At 55.7% G+C, this 18,821-nt stretch overlaps 1 protein-coding gene across 1 annotated transcript; it reads right to left on the reverse strand.

The window, feature by feature from the left end:
* Nucleotides 1–1,806: 1,806 nt before the first annotated feature.
* On the reverse strand, nt 1,807–17,685 carry Mcm2 (minichromosome maintenance complex component 2). Its single transcript, XM_047534765.1, has 16 exons — nt 17,627–17,685; nt 16,353–16,582; nt 15,615–15,790; nt 15,251–15,511; nt 14,062–14,281; nt 13,477–13,684; nt 11,393–11,527; nt 10,907–11,098; nt 8,199–8,292; nt 6,712–6,962; nt 6,496–6,622; nt 6,044–6,156; nt 4,218–4,466; nt 2,999–3,181; nt 2,523–2,678; nt 1,807–2,010 (listed from the first exon to the last, which is right to left on the reverse strand). Exons 1-16 carry the CDS (start codon nt 17,630–17,632, stop codon nt 1,900–1,902), a joined length of 2,712 nt encoding a protein of 903 aa, XP_047390721.1. The 5' UTR covers nt 17,633–17,685; the 3' UTR covers nt 1,807–1,899.
* Nucleotides 17,686–18,821: the final 1,136 nt, after the last annotated feature.

Below are 18,821 nucleotides of genomic sequence, written 5' to 3' on the forward strand. Positions count from 1 at the left end.
GTAAGAAGAGAGATGCTCTGAGTCGCATCTGTCTGTGGGAGCTGCTTCTTCGCTAACTCGTTTTCTGGCAAGAATTGCGGTGGTAAATAAAATAGATACTGTCCTTGTCTTCACAGTTCAGGGTAGTGAGAAGACAGACTGGAAAAACCCAGCGCCATGTGACATATAATTACCATTGTAAGTAAGGTGTGTTAAGACATAAAGGGCTATTCTGAGACAGCGTAGAGGGGGAATTGAACTTGAGCATCATTGACAAGGATGAGAGCGCCTTAGGTGGGGGGTTGCATTTGGGAGGGAACATTCTAGACAGAAAAGCCCTTTGGTGATTCTCAAGTTAGAAAGGAGCCCAGTCTCTTTTGAAGAACAGAGAAAAGAATCCACTCTTTTAGACTTACTGCAGCCTAAAAATCTCCAGCCACCATTATTTTGTGGAACTTTACTTTATATATAGTAAGTTAGGAGAACTTTTTTTTTTTTTTTTGGTACCCTGGTTTGAACTCAGGAGCGCTTAACCCCTAAGACACACTCCCAGCCCTTTTTATATTTTATTTAGAGACAGGGTCTCACTGAGTTGCTTTGGGCCCTGCTAAATTGCTGAGGCTGGCCTCCACCTCGCTATCCTCCTGCCTCAGCCTCCGTAGCCACTGGGATGACAGGTGTGCACCACACCTGACTGGCCACTTCTTTAAAATAACAAATTATCATGTTGAATATGTTTTTGCAAACTATGTTCTCAACCCGCTTTGGGTATATTATTGGAGAGAATCTCACAGGACTCTTCTGGGCTAAATCCTAGTAGAAATAGGATTTACGGGGAGGGGTCTAGAGAAGAAGTGGGTTTCAAAAAAAGGTACCTGAGCATAATGTAGCACCACAGGAGAGCAGGTGACGTGTATTTTCTGAGTATCACGAGTAGGAGGGGGACAGGAGGCAGAGATGACATCTGGGTTATTCTGTACTAAGTAGACCCTCAGATTATACACGAGTGGTCTAAAGACATAATGAAAAGCAGTAACTTTTATAAAATGACAATTTTTGGGGTGAAGACTCGCTTGTTTAATCACATAACTCTATCACTTCATTGAACCTGTGGGAGACTTCACCTCCATGGCCCATGTTATTTGATGGATACTGGGTAGGTAGGTGAAGATCTGGTAATACAAGATCTTGGATGTCAGGATGAGAAGTCTGGACTTTACCCATAAGAAATTCATGTTTTGAGCTGGGCCACCTGTCATCCCAGCAGCTCAGGAGGCTGGGGCAGGAAGATCCCAAATTGGAGGCCAGCCTCAGCAACTCAGCAAAGTGCTAAGCAACTCTAAATAAAATAGAAAAAGGGCTGAGGATGTGGCTCAGGGGTTCAGCATGCCTGGGTTCAATCTCTAGTACCGAAAAAGAAAAAATAAATAAAATAAAAAGAAGAAAAAAAGAATTGAGGCCCACAGTTATAGGTTTTATTCACCTTTATTAAAAATCTGAACTACAGAAAGAAAGTATGATGTACAAAACAATGGAAAAAAATGACAAAGGAGGAAAATCTGGTTAATTAACAGATTGGACAGAAGGGTGTTCGGCCACCTAGCACACCCCAGGCCCCTACAAGGGCCAACCCTGGTGGCGACACAAGGTACCACAGGTACCTGAGCACTTGGGAAAGAAACACCCGTAAAAATGTCCACTCAGGTGAGTGAAGCAGAAAGTGAAGGCCGAGGAATAAATACGAGCTTTCCAAGTCCAGAGACCTCGGATGAAGCCAGACGCCCCGCTGCAAACCCCGGGCCTAATGTACTGAGTCCCTCCGGGGTTTGGTGTCAGGCCCACAAAGCACAGAGTGACCGAGCGTTCCGTCTGATTTCCCAGAACAGAGGAGCAGGGCGTCTCTGCGGGTGGCCCAGGGCCTCAGAACTGCTGCAAGATCAATTTCCGCTTCAGATCGTGGCTGAACTTATTCATCCTGAAAAGCTCGCTGTCATAAAATGCAGAGAGGTTGTGGATGTTGATCTGTCTGGCCTACAGGGGAGAAAGGTCAAGTGTGTGAGTGAGGGGAACGCGGGGGTCGCTGGGATGCTTCAAGTCTGAGCGCCAGCTGGGCTGGGTGGAGCCTGGAATCCCAGAGGCTTGGGAGGCTGAGGCAGGAGGATTGCAAGTTGGAGGCCAGCCTCCACAATTTAGGGAGACCATGATTCTAAATAAAAAAATAAAAGGGCTGGGGATGTGGCTTAATCACTATTAAGCACCCCTGGGTTCAATCCTCAGCACCAAAATAAATAAATAAATAAATAAATAAATAAATCTGAGCCCTGCCAGTTGCAGTGTGAACCTGTACAAGTGACTCAATCCTTTGTCACCTGTCTCCGTGACACACCTCATGTGCCTGTTACCAAGAGGAGGCACGCAGACCTGTGCTGGGCAAAGCAGGAGATAAATGCGTGTCACCCAAGGCCCAGCCACTTGTCAATCATCCTGATTGACAGCTCCCCAGGTGGCAAGCCCCAGTCCCTACCTCGCAAGAGAGCCCATACCTTGTCCACCAAGTCCTTCTCAGGCACTTCAATAGTGTCCTGCTGGGCACCAAAGCGGTTGCGTTGATACGTCACCTGCTCTGCCACCAACTGCTTCAGTATGAAGAGCAACAGTTCGTTGTTATCCCGCCGGAATGAAAGATAGCGGGCAAAGGTCTGCAGGAGGAAAGCAAAGGTCAGACCCCATCCATCTGTCACTTCTGTCCCGCGTCCTTCACCGCTGCAGCCAGGTGAGGCGCCCGGCCACCCCGAGGTGGGACGCCCAACCTGCCAGTCCCGTGCTCTGGTCTTTGGAGACAATCTTGCTCAGTTTCTTAGGGTCTCACTAAGTTGCTGAGGCTGGCCTCGACCTTACCATCCTCCTGCCTCAGCCTCCCCAGGCACTATGGTTACAGGGCAGCCCAGAGGCCCCAGCGGCGCATGTGCGGCCTGCTTTACAAAGCTGGGTGGGCGTGCCGGGGCGGGACCACGCCCACCTTCCGCATGCTGCGCATGACGCTGAACTTCTGCGTGTCGATGAAGCTCTCCAGCATCACGCGGATGGCCATGTTGACGTCGTCCTCGATCACGTAGTCCCGCAGGTGGATGCGCGCGTGGGCCTCCGCCATGCGGATCATGGACTCTATGTGCCGCACCGTGATGGGGATGCTGCCTGTCGCCTGCAGGGGAAGGGGACCAGGCCTCCCTCAGGCACCAGGACCAAGAAGAGGCACGCTTGGAGGCCACACCGCCAGGGCAGGTATCTAAGCACGGGGGACAGCTGGACATGACCAAGCTGCCCGATGAACTCACGTGCCAACGTCCAGCGCATGTTGACGCTCATGGCTTGTCATTAATGTTTAGTACCCGGGATTGAACTCGGGGGTCCTTAACCACTGAGCCACACCCCCAGCCCTTTTTCTATTTTATTTAGAGACAGGGTCTCGCTCAGTTGCTGAGGGTCTCACTAAGTGGCTGAGGCTGGCTTCCACCTTGCCATCCTCCTGCCTCAGCCTCCCGAGCTGCTGGGATGACAGGCCTACACACAGCAGGATTCTGTATTCTAAATGAAATCAGAATGACTTCTGGACGTGAAAAAAGACTCAGGGGATTAGGCTGGACCACAACCCACGCCCATGGCCTTGAAAATCTTGCTGTGTTATGGATGAACCCAAAGCAGTTCAGTCCGTGTGTCTTCTGTGGGTGAGACTGACATGAAGCCAACGCGGGACTTAATCAGTGGCCCCCGAGCCGGGACAGACGTACAAATGTGTGCTTAAATCTCTTTTGTCACAAATGGTTTAAGTACAGAAGCATTTTATTATTTATGGATCGCCATATTAAAGCTGGAACCCCAGGGCCTTAGTACATGCTAGACAATTTCTCCGCCACTGCAGGTCACTGTGGCGTTCAACAGTATTCCTAGCAGCTTGGGAGGCTGAGGCAGGAGGATCGCAAGGTGGAGGCCAGCCTCAGCTACTTAGCGAGACCCTGAGCAACTGAGCGAGACCCTGTCTCTAAATAAAATATAAAAAGGGCTGGGGAGGTGGCTCAGTGGGTAAGTGTCCTTGGGACCAAAACAAGAACAACAAAACCAACCAACCAACCTCCTCTACCACTGAGCTACCCCGGGCTGCCTGACCACCTCCTGTGCCCAGGTACAAGCTGGCCCAGTGCTTCCTCTTCTGCAGCCCCAGCCGAGCCCCCTCCTCTCACCATGGACTCCTTCCGCAGGTCGCTGTACATCTTGGCCACCTTGTCCTGGTCCATCTGGTTCAGCTTCGGGTGGACCTTCTCCTTGGCGTAGATGATGTACTTCTTCAGGACCTCCTGGGGCAGGGGCTCCACGCCGTATGTGTTGGGCACGGCCGGCTCTGAGGCGCTGCCGTTGGTCGCTCCCTCCTCCTTGTTGCTGGGGTGGTGCCTCACGTGGCTGCCCACCACAAAGCGGGCCAGCATCTCATCCTAAGGCACCAGGGGCAGGCCATGAGCGCCGGTGGGTGGAGAACCTTCTGCCCATCACTTCTTCTGGGTACCCAGGATTGAACCCAGGGGTGCTGAACACTGAGCCACCTCTGCAGCCCTTTTTAGATTTTATTTAGAGACAGGGTCTCAGAGTTGCTGAGGCTGGCCTCCACCTTGCGATCCTCCTGCCTCAGCCTCCCGAGTTGCTGGGATGATAGGCGCCACCATACCTATCCCCGGATATATTTTTACATTATCTCCATGCCAGGCAGTTTCCAGGGCCCAGAACACAAAGGCAACCTGACAAAGCCCTCACAGAGCTCAGTGCCTAGTGAGGAGAGAGAAGCTAAACACGTGATAAAAAAATTAACTGCAAATGGGGCACGGTGGCATACGCCTATGGTCCCAGCTACGCAGAAGCGTTCAGGACATGGAGGCTGGCCTGGCCAACACTTCAAGTCTCCTTGTCAAAACTAAAATAGATGATGCTGGTGTCCGCCTGTCATCCCAGCAACTTGGGGAGGCTGAGGCAGGAGGATCGCAAGGTGGAGGCCAGCCTCAGCCACTTAGCAAGGCCCTGAGCAACTCAGTGAGACGCTGTCTCTAAATACAATATAAAAAGGGCCGGGATGTGGCTCAGGGGTTAAGCAGCCCTGGACCAAAAAAGAAAAAGAAAATCACATGTACAAAAGAAAACTAGGTCACAGAGAAAGTGCTCTCTGAAAGGCATGTGAGAGTCACAGGGCAGAGTGGGAAGAAAATCCCAGGAGGAAAGAGCACATTCAATCCTGGTCTGGTCAGGAGCACAGAAAGCAGGTGGTTGCAGGGAAGAAAGGATGGAGGAGGTGGCTGGAGAGACAGACGGTCAGGGAGGACCCAGGGCAGCCTGCGGGGCCTGGCTGGGGCAGGGAGGACCGTGGAGTCCCCTCTGAGGACCGGTGTGATCTGATTGGTGGTTCCAATGGCAGGCTGGTCTCTGGGCAGGAGAGGGAAAGGCGCGGACCTACCCAGAAGCCGCAGCCCCCGGGTCAGAGCGACCAATGGGGAAGGACAGGGCAGGAGAGGGCAGGAGGGGGCAGGAGGGGGCAGGAGGGGGCAGGAGGGGGCAGGAGGGGGCAGGACGGGGCAGGAGGGGGCAGGACGGGGCAGGAGGGGGCAGGAGGGGGCAGGACGGGGCAGGAGGGGGCAGGAGGGGGGCAGGAGGGGGCAGGAGGGGGCAGGACGGGGCAGGACGGGGCAGGAGGGGGGCAGGACGGGGCAGGAGGGGGCAGGAGGGGGCAGGACGGGGCAGGAGGGGGCAGGAGGGGGCAGGACGGGGCAGGAGGGGGCAGGAGGGGGCAGGACGGGGCAGGACGGGGCAGGAGGGGGCAGGAGGGGGCAGGAGGGGGCAGGAGGGGGCAGGACGGGGCAGGAGGGGGCAGGAGGGGGCAGGAGGGGGCAGGAGGGGGATCCAGGACGAGTTCTGGCCCACAGGCCACGCCCGGGCTGCCCCACCCCTGGGCAGGCACGCAGTGTGGCCACAGCGCCACGCAATGCCCCCGGAGCGACGGCACGGAAGCGGGGGACGTGGGCTGTACCTGCACCGGGTCCACGGTGTCCCTGACCACGCACAGGACGTCGAAGCGGGAGATGATGGGCTCCGTGAGGTCCACGTTCTCCGAGAAGGTCAGCGAGGGGTCGTAGCGCCCCCCTGGAACGCCAGGGAACGGCCGTCAGGCTGCGGGCGCCGCCATCCTGAGCCACGGCGGAGCGGCGTAGGATCACCCGAGGGGGAAGGACGCAGATGGCTGCCCGGTGCCTGCCATCTGTCCCGGGCAGGAGACGGCGTAGGGATTCCCCGGAGCAGTGCCCCAAATAGCCCACAGTGACTCAGGAAGGACGCAGCAGAGCAGGACGGGAGAGACGGGTGGGGTGCGGAGGCCCACGCCGGTCAGCCCAGCGGCTCGGGAGGCTGAGGCAGGAGGATGCAATTTGGAGGCCAGCCTCAGCCCCTCGTGTCTGAGCCCGGCAGCCGCGGTGCCTGGCGTACCTATGGGGTTGGCGGCGGCGATGACGGTGCAGCGGGCCTGCAGGGAGGTGACGATGCCCGCCTTGGAGATGGAGATGCTCTGCTGCTCCATGGCCTCGTGGATGCTGGTCCTGTCCTGGTCGTTCATCTGCGGGGAGTCGCAGGCCCCAGGTCGCGACCCCTCGCCCCAGGGACACGCTCCCAAGTCCCCCCCGATGCAACGGCCCGGGGACCCACCTTGTCGAACTCGTCGATGAGACACACGCCTCGGTCCGCCAGGACCAGGGCCCCGGCCTCCAAGGTCCACTCCCTGCTGACCGGATGCCGCTGGACGTAGGCCGTGAGGCCCACGGCAGAGGCTCCCTGGCCGGTGGTGAAGATGGCCCGGCTGGACACCTTCTCGATGTACTTGAGGAACTGAGACTTGGCTGTGCCGGGGTCCCCACACAAGAGCACGTTGATGTCACCTCGCACCTTGTGTTTCCCGCCTGGAGGAGGAGACGGGGTTGGACGGGCGCGTGAGGGTCACGGGACAGGCCTCGACCGCCCCCGCAGCCTGCTCATCCGCAGGTCTTTCCAGATACTGTTTTTGGTGACCTGGGGAGGGGACAAGGGCCTCACAGAAGCTAGGCAAGTGCTCCACCTTGAGCCACCTCCCCAGCCCTTTCTATATTTTATTTAGAGACAGGGTCTCGCTGAGTTGTTTAGGGCCTCGCTAAGTGGCTGAGGCTGGCCTCCACCTTGCGATCCTCCTGCCTCAGCCTCCTGAGTTGCTGAGATGACACGCGTGTGCCCTCATGCAAACCTGAGCTATCCCACAGGAAGGGGAAAAATGGGAAATGACTTCAATCTTCCCCGGAAGAGGGAACGCTCAATCAACCATCTGGACTCATAAAACAATGAACTTGCTTTGTCTGCATGGATAGGCCAGACATGCTGCAGAACGGGAGAAGGGCCAGTGGATCTATTAGAGGGCACCAGGCGAGCAGAGGGAATCTGTGTGTGCAAACATAAACGTGTGCACATGTGCTCACCCTGGGCATGCTGGGTGAGCTTAGCGAGCGGCCACATGGGTCCGGGACAGGCACACCTCTCTGATCAAAGCAATGATCCAATGGCGGAGACCCGGGTGGAAAAGGACAGAGCAGGTACAATCCCAGGGTGACTCCTCACACACATACACACTCGTATGTTCGTTTTGGGATTCAATCTTGCTTTTTAGGGGGGGAAAAAAAAGCCACCCAGAAACACAAAAAACATTTTAAAAAGAAGAGAAAAGAAAGAAGTCAAGGGCAGAGGCCCACGCCTATCATACCACTGGCTTGGGAGGCTGAGGCAGGAGGATCTCAAATTGGAGGCCAGCCTCAGCAACTCAGCAAGGTCCTAAGCAACCTAGTGAGACCCTGTCTCTAAATAAAATATAAAAAATGCTGGGGAGGTGGCTCAGTGGCTAAGCACCCCTGGGCTCGATCACAGAAGTGGGCACCACTGAATGAAGGACAGATAGCAGGCACCTCACAGCCAGGGCTGTGGGTCAGCCTCTACCCACGCCAACAGGCCACATCCTGCCTAGCCGTGTTTAACACAGCCTTTCTCTCCAGAATCGCGGACTGTGAAAACACAAGAGCGCTGTCTCGTTCATCACACGGAACGTTGGTTCCCAAAGGAGAGGGTTATTAAAATCCCCGCTAGGTCAACGGGGCGTGGAACCTGGGGGTGCTCACCTGGGTTCTTGGGCTCCCCTCCGAACAGAGCCAGAGCCAGGCCTCTCTTGATGTCCTCGTGGCCGTAGATGGAAGGGGCGATGCTGGCAAAGATCTGGGGAAAGGGAGACGGCGCCATGGCAACAGGAACCCAGGACAGACTAGGGTCGCCCATCTGCTCTGCCTCCGAATGGCGGGGTGCCCGGTTCAAAGCACCAGCCCCGGCGGCCAAAATCCCATCAGCCCTGCCCTGGCTCCGGCCCTGGTCTTTAGCTGGTTTTTTCCCTAAGAGGCACAGAAATTGAAAGCTCAGAAAAACTTTGATCTCACCCCTTCATTCCATCCTACCTCGGAAAGGATTTTCCCAAGGTCACAGAGCAAGAGAGGAGAGGAGACAGGAGCAGGGCTTGGGAGTCAGAGGACCGCGGGGCAGGAGCCCAGGGGGCCTGTCACGGTGCCGGGGTCACCCCGAGCCTCAGTACCCGTGAAAGGAAAAGAGCCATCACCTTGATGTGGAAACGGAGCTGGTAAAGCCCAGCTCACAGCAGGGTGAGCTCAGGATCAGACAGTTCCCACCATGCCCAGCTCCTGGCCAGGCCAGGCCAGGATGCTAAACATGGCACAGCTGGGAGATGGGTCACCAGGAGGCCATGTGCTGACAATCAGCAAGTCACTGGGACGTGTCCCCTGATGAGATGCAAAGTCTGGATAAGTTTTAGAGACAGAACTAGAGACAGTAAAGACGTTGCTTGTTTGTCAGAGGCTAACTACCGGCATCCCTCGTAAGGTTCACTTTTTGTTTTTGTTTTGTTTATTTGGGGTACCAGGGTGCTTCACCAACTGAACCACATCCCCAGCCTTAATATTTTATCTTTTTTTTTTTTTGAGGCAGGGTCTTGCTTAGGACCTAAGTTGCTGAGGCTGGCCTCCAAGTTCAGATCCTCCTGCCTCAGCCTCCCAAACCACTGGGATTACAGGTGTGTCCCACCACGCCTAACCATGCGGTTTTATTCTCCACCTGGACAGCCCCCTGCACTGCCGGGTTCTGCAACAGCACGACCACATCCCCAGACCTCCTTCCTTTGGGGACACACTAAGGAACTCAAACAGTCGCGAGGCCCCTGGCAGGGAGGATGGGGGTGGTTTTGATACTAAAGCTGGACTATCAGCCCTGAAAGAGAGGGAAGGCCCATCCCAACTGGTCTGGATCTTGCCACGTCCTCTGTGCATGACCAAATTCATGCAGATTAGCTGGGCTTGGTGCACGCCTGTAATCCCAGCGGCTCAGGAGGCTGAGGCAGGAGGATCGCAAGTTGGAGGCCAGCCTCAGCAACTCAGCAAGGTCCTGAGCGACTCAGTGAGACCCTGTCTCCAAATAAAATACAAAAAAGGGCTGGGGATGTGGCTCAGGGGTGAAGCGTCCCTGAGTTCAATGTCTGGTACGCCCCCCCCAAATTAAAACCCTGTGCCAGGCCCTGTGCCTAATCAAGTGCCCCCCTAGAACTCACAAGAGCCAAATAAGCTCATGACCTGTTGTAAGAGGCGGGAGGAGAGGCAGAGCTGGAACAAGCACCCTGGAGACCCTGCACTTTCCCACGCAATGACTATCACTGTGGGCACCGTAGTTCACTCCTTGAGCCTCAGTTTACTCGTCAAGGAAACGGGCACAGCAGAAACCAACAGCAGAGGATTTCTGTGGCTGGTATCTGGAAATGAGGCCACGTGGCTATTCAGCGATTCTCATTACACCCTCCCTCGGTGAGGGGGATGCCACGCATGGTCCTGCCCGCACGGAGACGGCCAGTCCTTGAGATCTCACCCAGCCCGTGTCTCCTCCCAGGATGAGGTAATGTCTCTGCAGGACAGAGCAGCCGGCCAGCTCTCTGCTTGCTATGCAGGACAGATGCCCCAAGCCCTGTCTCTCTTCCACAAAGCAACCACTGCAGCCAGATGGCCGCCCCGCGGGACTGGAGGGCACCGAAGCCAACCTGCAAACACCCACGCTGCCCATCGGGCCCTGTGCTGCTGGCCAAGGCCTCACAGGTCGATCTCTGGGAATTAAATCCCAGATCTGCCAGGGAAGAGCATCACTGTCCACGAATCATCTCATCTAATCCTAATGGGATTCTGGTTTCCTTCCAGTCGAAAAACGAGGGTCACTGCCGAGCTGCCCTGTGACTTGGGAGGCCGAGGCAGGAGGACCACAAGTTGGAGGCCAGCCTCCACAATTTAGCGAGGGCCTGAGCAACTCAGCGAGACCCTGTCTCTAAATAAAATATAAAAAGGGCTGGGGAGGTGGCTCAGTGGGTAAGCAGCCCTGGGTTCATCCTTGGTACTTTTTAAAAAAAAGGGTGTGTAGCCCTCGAGTTCGATCCCCAGGACTTCCCCAAAGATCTGCCCCACATGCACACAAAATTCAAGAAGCGGATCAGAAGGAGAGAGGAAGAAGGAAACAGGAAAGAGGAGCGAGCCTGAGAACCGGGGGCTGCGTGGGGCGGGAAGGAACGTGACCAGAAAAGCGACGCACAGGCTTCAGGAGACTCCCCGAGACAATGCCAAGTGTCTCTGTCTCTGCTGAGATGCTAACAGGGCTGCACCCAAGGGGAACCCGGGCATATGGAAGTTCTACTGCCGATCCCCCCGCTTGATGCCAAAGCTCCTGAAGGCGCTCTGATCCCAACCCGGCCCTACGCAGCGACTCTTTTCCACCCTGCCCCACGTCCACCTGCCTTCTCCCCAATCTGCTGGTCCTTGGAGAGGCTGGTGATCATCTTCACGTCCTCATCCGTCAGCTCCCCGACGGCCACCTTGTTGTCCTTCTTGGCCACGTGGTTCGCCAGGATGACAGTGGCAAAGACGGGGAAGCCGTGGGCGGTGTTGAGGGAGCCATCGTAGTTGTTGTGGTAGATGCCGGTCAGCTCCTGGGGACCACAGGAGACAGGACCAACTCACCAGACTGAAACCTCTGAAGCCAAGAGCCAAAGTAAACCTTCCTTCCTTATAAGTCGATTACCTCAGTTCTTTTGTCACAGCAACGGAAAGCTGACAAACCCATAAAACCATCAGGAACAGGAAAAGTTCTCTGCCCCAAGGATTCAGGAACTCATCTCAGTCCAAGCATCCCTCCTACCAATGACCGCTGACCCCAGGAGGCAGGCGGCTCACACAACTCCCTCTGGACCTGGCTCCCTCCCAGGGCACACCGGGCCACTCACTATCTCGTCTCCTGGCTTGCAGCTGTCCACCAGGTCAGCAAGGAGAATGGCGTCCTTGGAGCGGGGCAGCCGGCCAGCCGCCACTTTGCCTGGACTCTCCTGAATTCGGATGCGCTGGTAGTTCTGGTAAATGGTCTGCAAGGGACAAATGGAAAGTCGTGGGGGGTCTTTCTTGCCCCAGCCAAGACCTGACCATCCTGGAAGCATCCCTATCGCCGGAACTTGACCACAGCCCACAAGGAGGGAGAACAGGCAGCTTAACCATTCCTCTCTCCAGAGCAGGAAACGGAACATCAAAGACAGCAAGCAACGAGCCCACTGGGGTCCAGGGCGTTGGTGGATGGACCCGCAGGGCCACCGTCCCCGGGAATGCCCTGGTAACGGCTGTACACCTCAGCTGTGCGAGTACGGCTGGCGTCAGGCTACTTGGGCTCACATTCTGGCTCTGTGACCTAAGCTGTGTGATCTTGGACAAGTGACTCCCTCTCTCTGGCCCTTCACAGCAGAATGTTATAACTGAACCTCATCGTGGGGATCAAATCAAATCACTCATTTGGTGCTATCAAGTCTAATGTCCATTATTTTATTTACCATCAAGAAAAGAGACACATGCTCTAAGTTGGATCTTGAACGTCCCCTGCCCATGACACTATTGGCAGGTAGCAGAACCTTTGAGAGGCGGGGCCTGTTGGAAGGTCTTAGATCTTCAGGACCATGCCCACCTGGGGCCCGTGGGACATTGGTCTCTGTTTCTCTTTGGTATCCCTGCTGAGAGGAGCAGCTTGCTCCAACACACACGCACTCACACACAAACCCGCATCATGAAGTCCTACCTCACCACAGGCCCCAAAGTGACAGAACCAACCAGCCATAAAATGATAAACTTTCAGCCCCAACAAACCTTTCCTCATTATAACTTGGTTATCTCTGGTATTTTGTTACAGTAACAGAAAGCTGACAATGAACAAGACAGTTATCTCTGGGATTTTGTTACAGTAACAGAGAGCAGAGAATGAAAAAAGAGTGTTCAAAGCACACGATTTGGACTAAAATTTCTGCTTGAGCTCTAATCCTCTAGAACTCTTGGCTGGGTGGTCTCTCAGACAGTTACTTCTCTGAACACCTACTTCTTCCTCAGGAAAATTAAACCAATAACAGTACATGCCCACCACCTGATAAGATACCTAGATTTGTTTCCGGTTCCTAAGGATGCAGGGCCTGAACCTGCTCCTGAGCAAGGAACTCAGAGGAAAGCAGAGCCCGTGTGGACTGAGGGAAGCCAGGCGGGCCAAAAGAGATCTCTGGGCAAAGATAGCTCTGCTGAGCTCCAGCCGGCAGGGTGCCAGCCCAGAGCGTGACAGACTTGGGACTTTTCCCCAGTTGGCCTTTGGCTCTGGGGTATCACAGGCAAAGTTCTGGAACCTTCCAGAAACTTCCAGGTCAGATGACTCCAGCTTGGACAACTTGTAGGAACTGCAGAACAGTGAGAAGTGAGTAGCCAGACCCCACAGCAGTCAGGCAGGGAAGGGGAGCTGGACCCCCACAGAGGAAATGTCAAGGACCCCCACCTTCCAGATGAGGAGTTTAGGCACGTGACACGCCTGAGTTGGTGAAAGTCAGGGACGTGAGCAGGGTCTCCTGCAACGTCTGAGGTGGGTATAACCCCATGGGCCCCAGGAGCCAGGCAAGCACCAGAAACAAGTTAAAAGGAAGTCCAGATGGAACTGCAGATGCCCCACGTGAGTGACAGAGACTGGAAAACACGTGCCCTGAAGAAGTCACCAGGGGCCAGGTGCAGGGGTGCACGCCTGTCATCCCAGAAGCTTGGGAGGCCGAGATAGGAGGACGGTGAGTTGGAGGCCAGCCTCAGCAATTTGGCAAGGCCCTGAGCAACTCAGGGAGACCCTGTCTCTAAATAAAATATAAAAAGGGCTGGGGAGGTGGCTCAGTGGGTAAGCACCCCTGGGGTTAATCCTTGGGACCAAAAAAAAAAAAAACCTGGATGTTTTAACATGACCACCTGATTTTAAAATACTGGTTCGCACTCTTACAAACAGGATGTGGGCAGACCCAGGTCCTCTCACCTCTTCCATGTTGACCTCAAAGGGCCCGGCTGACTGGCACTCGGGGCAGGAGCCTGGCTTCACCTCCTGGTTCTGGGACTGACAGAAGGGCCCCAGGACGAAGCTGCACTTGTTGCAGTTGTACTTGACCATGCTGAGCTGCGGCAGCACGCCTGTGCAGCTGGTCACCACCCCGCTGGTGCGGATGAGCTGGTTCAAGTGCAGCTGCCTGGCGAGAGGAGGGCAGGTCAGAGGCCGGGACGCCGACCCGGAAAGCGGGGCTCAGTCTGCACCCCGACAGGATCTATCGCACCACGGACCTGTGTGCCAGAACGTGCCTGGGGCCAGGACCCCGCCCTCAGCTCCGGCTCCGCCCCCAGCCCCTGCCACACCCCCTCCAGCTCCTGCCATGCCCCACCCCCCAGGTCCTGCCCCGCCCCGCCTGCAGCTCCTGCCACGCCCCCAGCTCCTGCCCCGCCCCACTCCCAGCTCCTGCCCCGCCCCGCCCCCAGCTCCTGCCCCGCCCCACCCCACCCTGCCCCGCCCTGCCCCCAGCTCCTGCAGTCAGGACTGACCTGACCCCAGGGTCCCCCTCCCTCGGCTCACCGCAGGGAACGCAGCTCCTCCACCAGCGGCAGATGGGAGATGCGGACGTGGATGTGGCTGGCGATCCGGTCATACTTGGGGTACATGGCCAGCACCACTTCAAGGGCAGCCTCGTCGAAGATCTGCAGCAGCTCCGCAGGCGCCTCCGGCAGGAAGTAGGCCAGGACGTGCTCCCGGGCAGCCAGGTCCTCGTAGTTGACCACCAGGCTCTCCCTGTTCTCTACAGGTAGGACAGGAGTCGCTGAGCAGGGTGCCTGGCCCACTCGGAGCCGGAAAGCCCACCTGGACCTCAGTCCAGGTGTGACCTGGGTAAGTGACACATATCCCGCCTGTCAACTCCCCACACCACCGAAGGGGCGTGTCCCACCAAGGTCAAAGCTGCCAAGGAGACTAAATTAGACAGGAACAGTGCACACAGGGTCGGAAACTCAGAACGCCTTCAGGGGTTAGGAAGGAATCAGTGGGAAAACTGTCAAGAACAAGAGCAAGAGCAGAGCCGGGCGCCTGGAATCCCAGCACCTCGGGAGGCCGAGGCAGGAGGATTCCAAGTTGGAGGCCAGCCTCTGAAACTTAGCAAGGCCCCAGCAACTCAGTGAGACCCTGTCTCTAAATAAAATACAAAAAATGGCTGAGGATGTGGCTCAATGGTTAAGTGCCCCTGGGTTCAATCCTGGTACCAAAAGAGAAAAGGAAAATATATAATTGTCATAATTATTGTGCCACTTATATGTTTGATAAATATACCAATTTTTTAAGATACATTTTTTAGTTGTAGGTGGAGACAATACCTTTATTTCATTTTTATTTGGTGCTGAACCCAAGGCCTCACACATGCTAGGTGAGGACACTACCACTGAGCCACAACCCCAGGCCAAATATACTACCTTTAAGTGTACATGTTTATAAAATGCTTGTGTAAAAACATATATGCATATGTTGCCAGGCGAAGTGGCACACGCCTATAATCCAGCCGCTCAGGAGGCTGAGGCAGGAGGATTGAAAGTTGGAGGCCAGCCTCAGCAAAAGTGAGGCCCTAAGCAACTCCATGAGAGTGGACACCCAGTATTTCGTGTGTCGCTCTGAAAGCCAGCCGTCTTGGGCTTGGGGCCCAGCTCTTCCCAGCTCTGGACGCCTTGCCCAAGTCCCCTGCACGGCCCCTGGGGTCAGCGAGACGCCTAAGGAGCCGCACCTTTGCACATGTCACTGATGCGCTCCTTGAAGACGTTGTGGCCGTGGCCGTCCACGTGGGTGCGCAGGAAGTTCTTGAAGCGGTGGTGGATCTCCAGCCGCGGGCCGGCCATGCTCACCCACTCGCGCACCGAGTGGCCCTTGAGGTCCTCCAGGTTCTCGATGCTCTCGATCATCTCCTCGTCCTCCTCCCCGTCCTCCGTGGCGCGCTCCACCTGGCGCCGCTTGCGCGCGGGGCGCTCCTCGTCCTCTTCATCGCTGTCTGCGGAGGCCAGGGACAGCAGTGCAGGGAGCCTGGCCCGCACCTTCCCCCCACTTCCCCAGTCTCCGCCCAGCCCCTCCAGTTGATGGATAGCCGGACCTACCGTACAGCAGCCCCCGGCGCATGCGCCCCAGGCCCCGGCCCGCCTCCCGGTCTCGCTGCCGCATGACCCGCTCTGCTGCTTCCCTCTGACTGGCGGTCAGCTCCTCCACGTCCTCGTCATCCAGAGCCAATCCCTCCGTCTCGTAGGCGTCCAGCTCTGGGATGGCACGGTAGTCTCTGAGAGAGCCCCCAAATAGAAATGGTTAGTCCCCCCAAAACCCCATCCAAGACCTGGGGCTGCTCCCTGAGGCTCAGGAGCCCTGAAAAACAAGCTCAAAACAGGTTTCCAGCAGAGCCAGGTAACGCATGCCTATAATCTCAGCACTAGGGAGGCTGAGACAGGAGGATCACAAGTTGGAGGCCAGCCTCTGAAACTTAGCAAGGCCCTGAGCAACTCAGCGAGACCCTGTCTCTAAATAAAATATTAAAAGGGCTGGGGATGTGGCTCAGGGGTTAAGCACCCCTGAGTTTACTCCCCAGTAACAACAAAAAAATATTAGAGACCCCCTGGATCCCTAGAGGTACACATCTAAGAGCTGGGCTCACCCAGGTCTTAGGGTCCAGTCCTGTGACTCATGACCCTCTCTCTTCCTCCCTCCAGACCCTGGACCAGGCTGCTGTGAAAGGCAAGGATGCCATCAGATGCGACTCTTGCCCAGCACCCAAAGTTGGGCCACCAGAACGCAATGGACTCTGTGTAAAGCTGTCTGTGAAGCCCAGAGCCTAGGAATGAACACACCTCTCCATGCCATCTCCAATAAGCTCTTCTCCATCCTCTTCTTCCTCCACGGGTCCCTCGGTGCCTAGCAGCCCCTCAGACTCATCCTCAAAGGGAGGAAGGTCACGGCCAGGGCTGGAGGTGAGGGTATCTGTCCTCCGGGAGCTGCGTCCAGGGCTGGAGGTGAGGGGATCATTACCTCTCCCACGCCGGGCAGGACTGGACGCCATGGAGAAGGACTCAGATGATTCCTGCAAAGGAAGATGCACACCTAGTTGACAGATGAGGACAACTTAGTTTTGTTATTATTGTAAAGAGGGCTGCCTTCCGTGTGCTTCTCCACCAGGGTCTGTCCCGAAACACACCAAACCCCTTACAACATCAGGACCTTTGCACTTGCTGTTCCCCCTGCCTGAAATGCTCTCGACTGAGCAAAAGGCTTTTCAACACTGGGAATTCTGGGTCACAACCTCAAACACTGCAGATCACTACTGTTACTTTAAAATAAAAATAACAGATTATGTTGTCTATTTCCTGTTTATCGTCTCTTTCTTCCGCTTAAACCGGCATCTGAACACTTGAGCACCTGCCTAACACCAGGTACAGAGACAGGAAATGGGATCCAACAGCGGCCCCAGCAGATGAAGTCCAGACCTGACAAGATTGGTAACCGAATGTAAACAAAGCAAAGGAACAAGAAAAAAAAAATTACATTAAGAAGTGCACACCTGTCATTCCAGCGACTTGGGAGGCTGAGGCAGGAGGATCGCAAGTTGAAGGCCAAGCCTCAACAACTTGGCAAGGCACTCGGTAACTTAGGGAAATCTTGTCTTAATACAACAAAGGGCTAGGAGGTGGTGGCTCAGTGGTTAAGCGCTGTGGGGTTCAATGCCACATAACAAAAAAAAAACAAAAAGTACAGGAAGCTGGGGGACCTCCCTTAACTTGTGCACGCCCAGCCTGGCGTACAGATGGCGCCCAAAAACGTGACATGGGGGAACAAATGCAAAGGGCCAGGAAGGTCGGGCTAGGGGTGCCGGCGCCCCCAGCAAGATGGGGGCGCGGGAGTCCCCAGGTGGAATCGAACAGTGCGCGCCCCGTTAACCGTGCGGGTCTCGCCAAGGACAGCAAAACTCCGCCGCCCAGCAGAGTTGGAGTCTCAACCTCCCCCAAGTCCCCACCCCGGGTCCGACCAGAGAAAGACGAGCACGCAGCCTCCGCCTGCCCGGCCCGGCGCTCGCACACCCCAGCCACCCCCGCCGGTGTCCCCTTGCGCCCCGAAACCGCGCGCTCACCGCCATCGCAGCGCCGTGCTCCGCTCCGCCACTCCAGCCACAACCAGGTTTCGCGCGAAAAGTGGCTCACGTGACCTGCCCAAGCCCGGGAAGCGCCGAAGAAACATGACGTCAAGACGCAGGCGTCCATTTGCGTCAGGGGGCGGGCCTGAGGGCCGTCCCGCCTGAGGCCCCGCCCACACGGGCCGAGACCCGCCCCTCCGTCCCCGGAGCCTGGTTTTCTTTCTGGCTCTTTGCTGCCCTCTACAGCTGACGTGTGGAACTGGAGCTGCCGCTGGGGTCTTGGAGGACCCGCCTCACCGACTTAGCTGCGTGATCTTTGTCAAGGCCATTCTACAGACCAGGCAACTGAGACCCAGAGCCTTGTGGAATGAGGAGGGCTTCCTATCTTAGGAGCGGACGGGTACGACTTCTCCAAAAGCTCTAAGGCTCCATACTTGAAGTACCCCAAATAACTCTGATTGTGTAGGAAGCTCATCTGATAGTCTAATCTGAGTCATCCTCACCCAAAGATATAAGGAGAATTTCCAGATAGAAACAATGGCATGTGCGAAGCTGTCCAGACCCGGGCCTGGTGAGGATGTGGAAGCCAGTCCTTAGATCTGGTTAACAGGTTGTGGTGCCCTGGTTAACAGGTTGTGGTGCCCGGGAAGGGACAAGATAGGAGATCGGAGAGCTCAGATCACAAAAGATCTGGAGGTCTTCCTGGGGAGTTTGAGCTGGGTGCAAAAGAGAGTCACTTAAAGATTTATTTATTTATTTATTTGGTACCCAGATTGAACCCAGGAGTGCTTAAACCTTGAGCCACATCCCCAGCCCTTTTTATATTTTATTTAGAGACAGGGTCTCGCTGAGTCGCTTAGGGCCTTGCTAAGTTGCTGAGGCTGGCCTCCAACGTGCAATCCTCCTGCCTCAGCCTCCTGAGCCGCTAGGACAAGTCACCAATTCTTCATAGGGTTTATCTTCTACCCTCTGGAGTAATATCTCAAAGTCCCCATTCACTAGTCACTTCTCACTCATCTAACCTGATTAGCCCAAAGTCATTGTACTTATCCAGGCTGATCAGTAAACCACAGCAATGCTCAGAAAAATGTCCAGGTGGCTAAGCCCCTGTCAGACAATTTGATAGCAAAGGGAGGTAGTCACCATGGACCTGGGGCAAGACCACATAGGCAGACATCATCCATTTCTCTGA

The sequence above is a fragment of the Sciurus carolinensis genome, chromosome 19 (genome assembly GCF_902686445.1).
Source record: "Sciurus carolinensis chromosome 19, mSciCar1.2, whole genome shotgun sequence".
Classification (NCBI taxonomy): Eukaryota; Metazoa; Chordata; class Mammalia; order Rodentia; family Sciuridae; genus Sciurus; species Sciurus carolinensis.

Coding starts and splice junctions, on each gene's coding strand:
- Mcm2 (XM_047534765.1), bottom strand. Junction 11,528..13,476: donor TTGAGGTCAACATGGAAGAG/GTGAGAGGACCT, acceptor TGTCCCTTGCAG/ACCATTTACCAGAACTACCA. Junction 2,011..2,522: donor AGAAGGACTTGGTGGACAAG/GTATGGGCTCTC, acceptor TCTCCCCTGTAG/GCCAGACAGATCAACATCCA.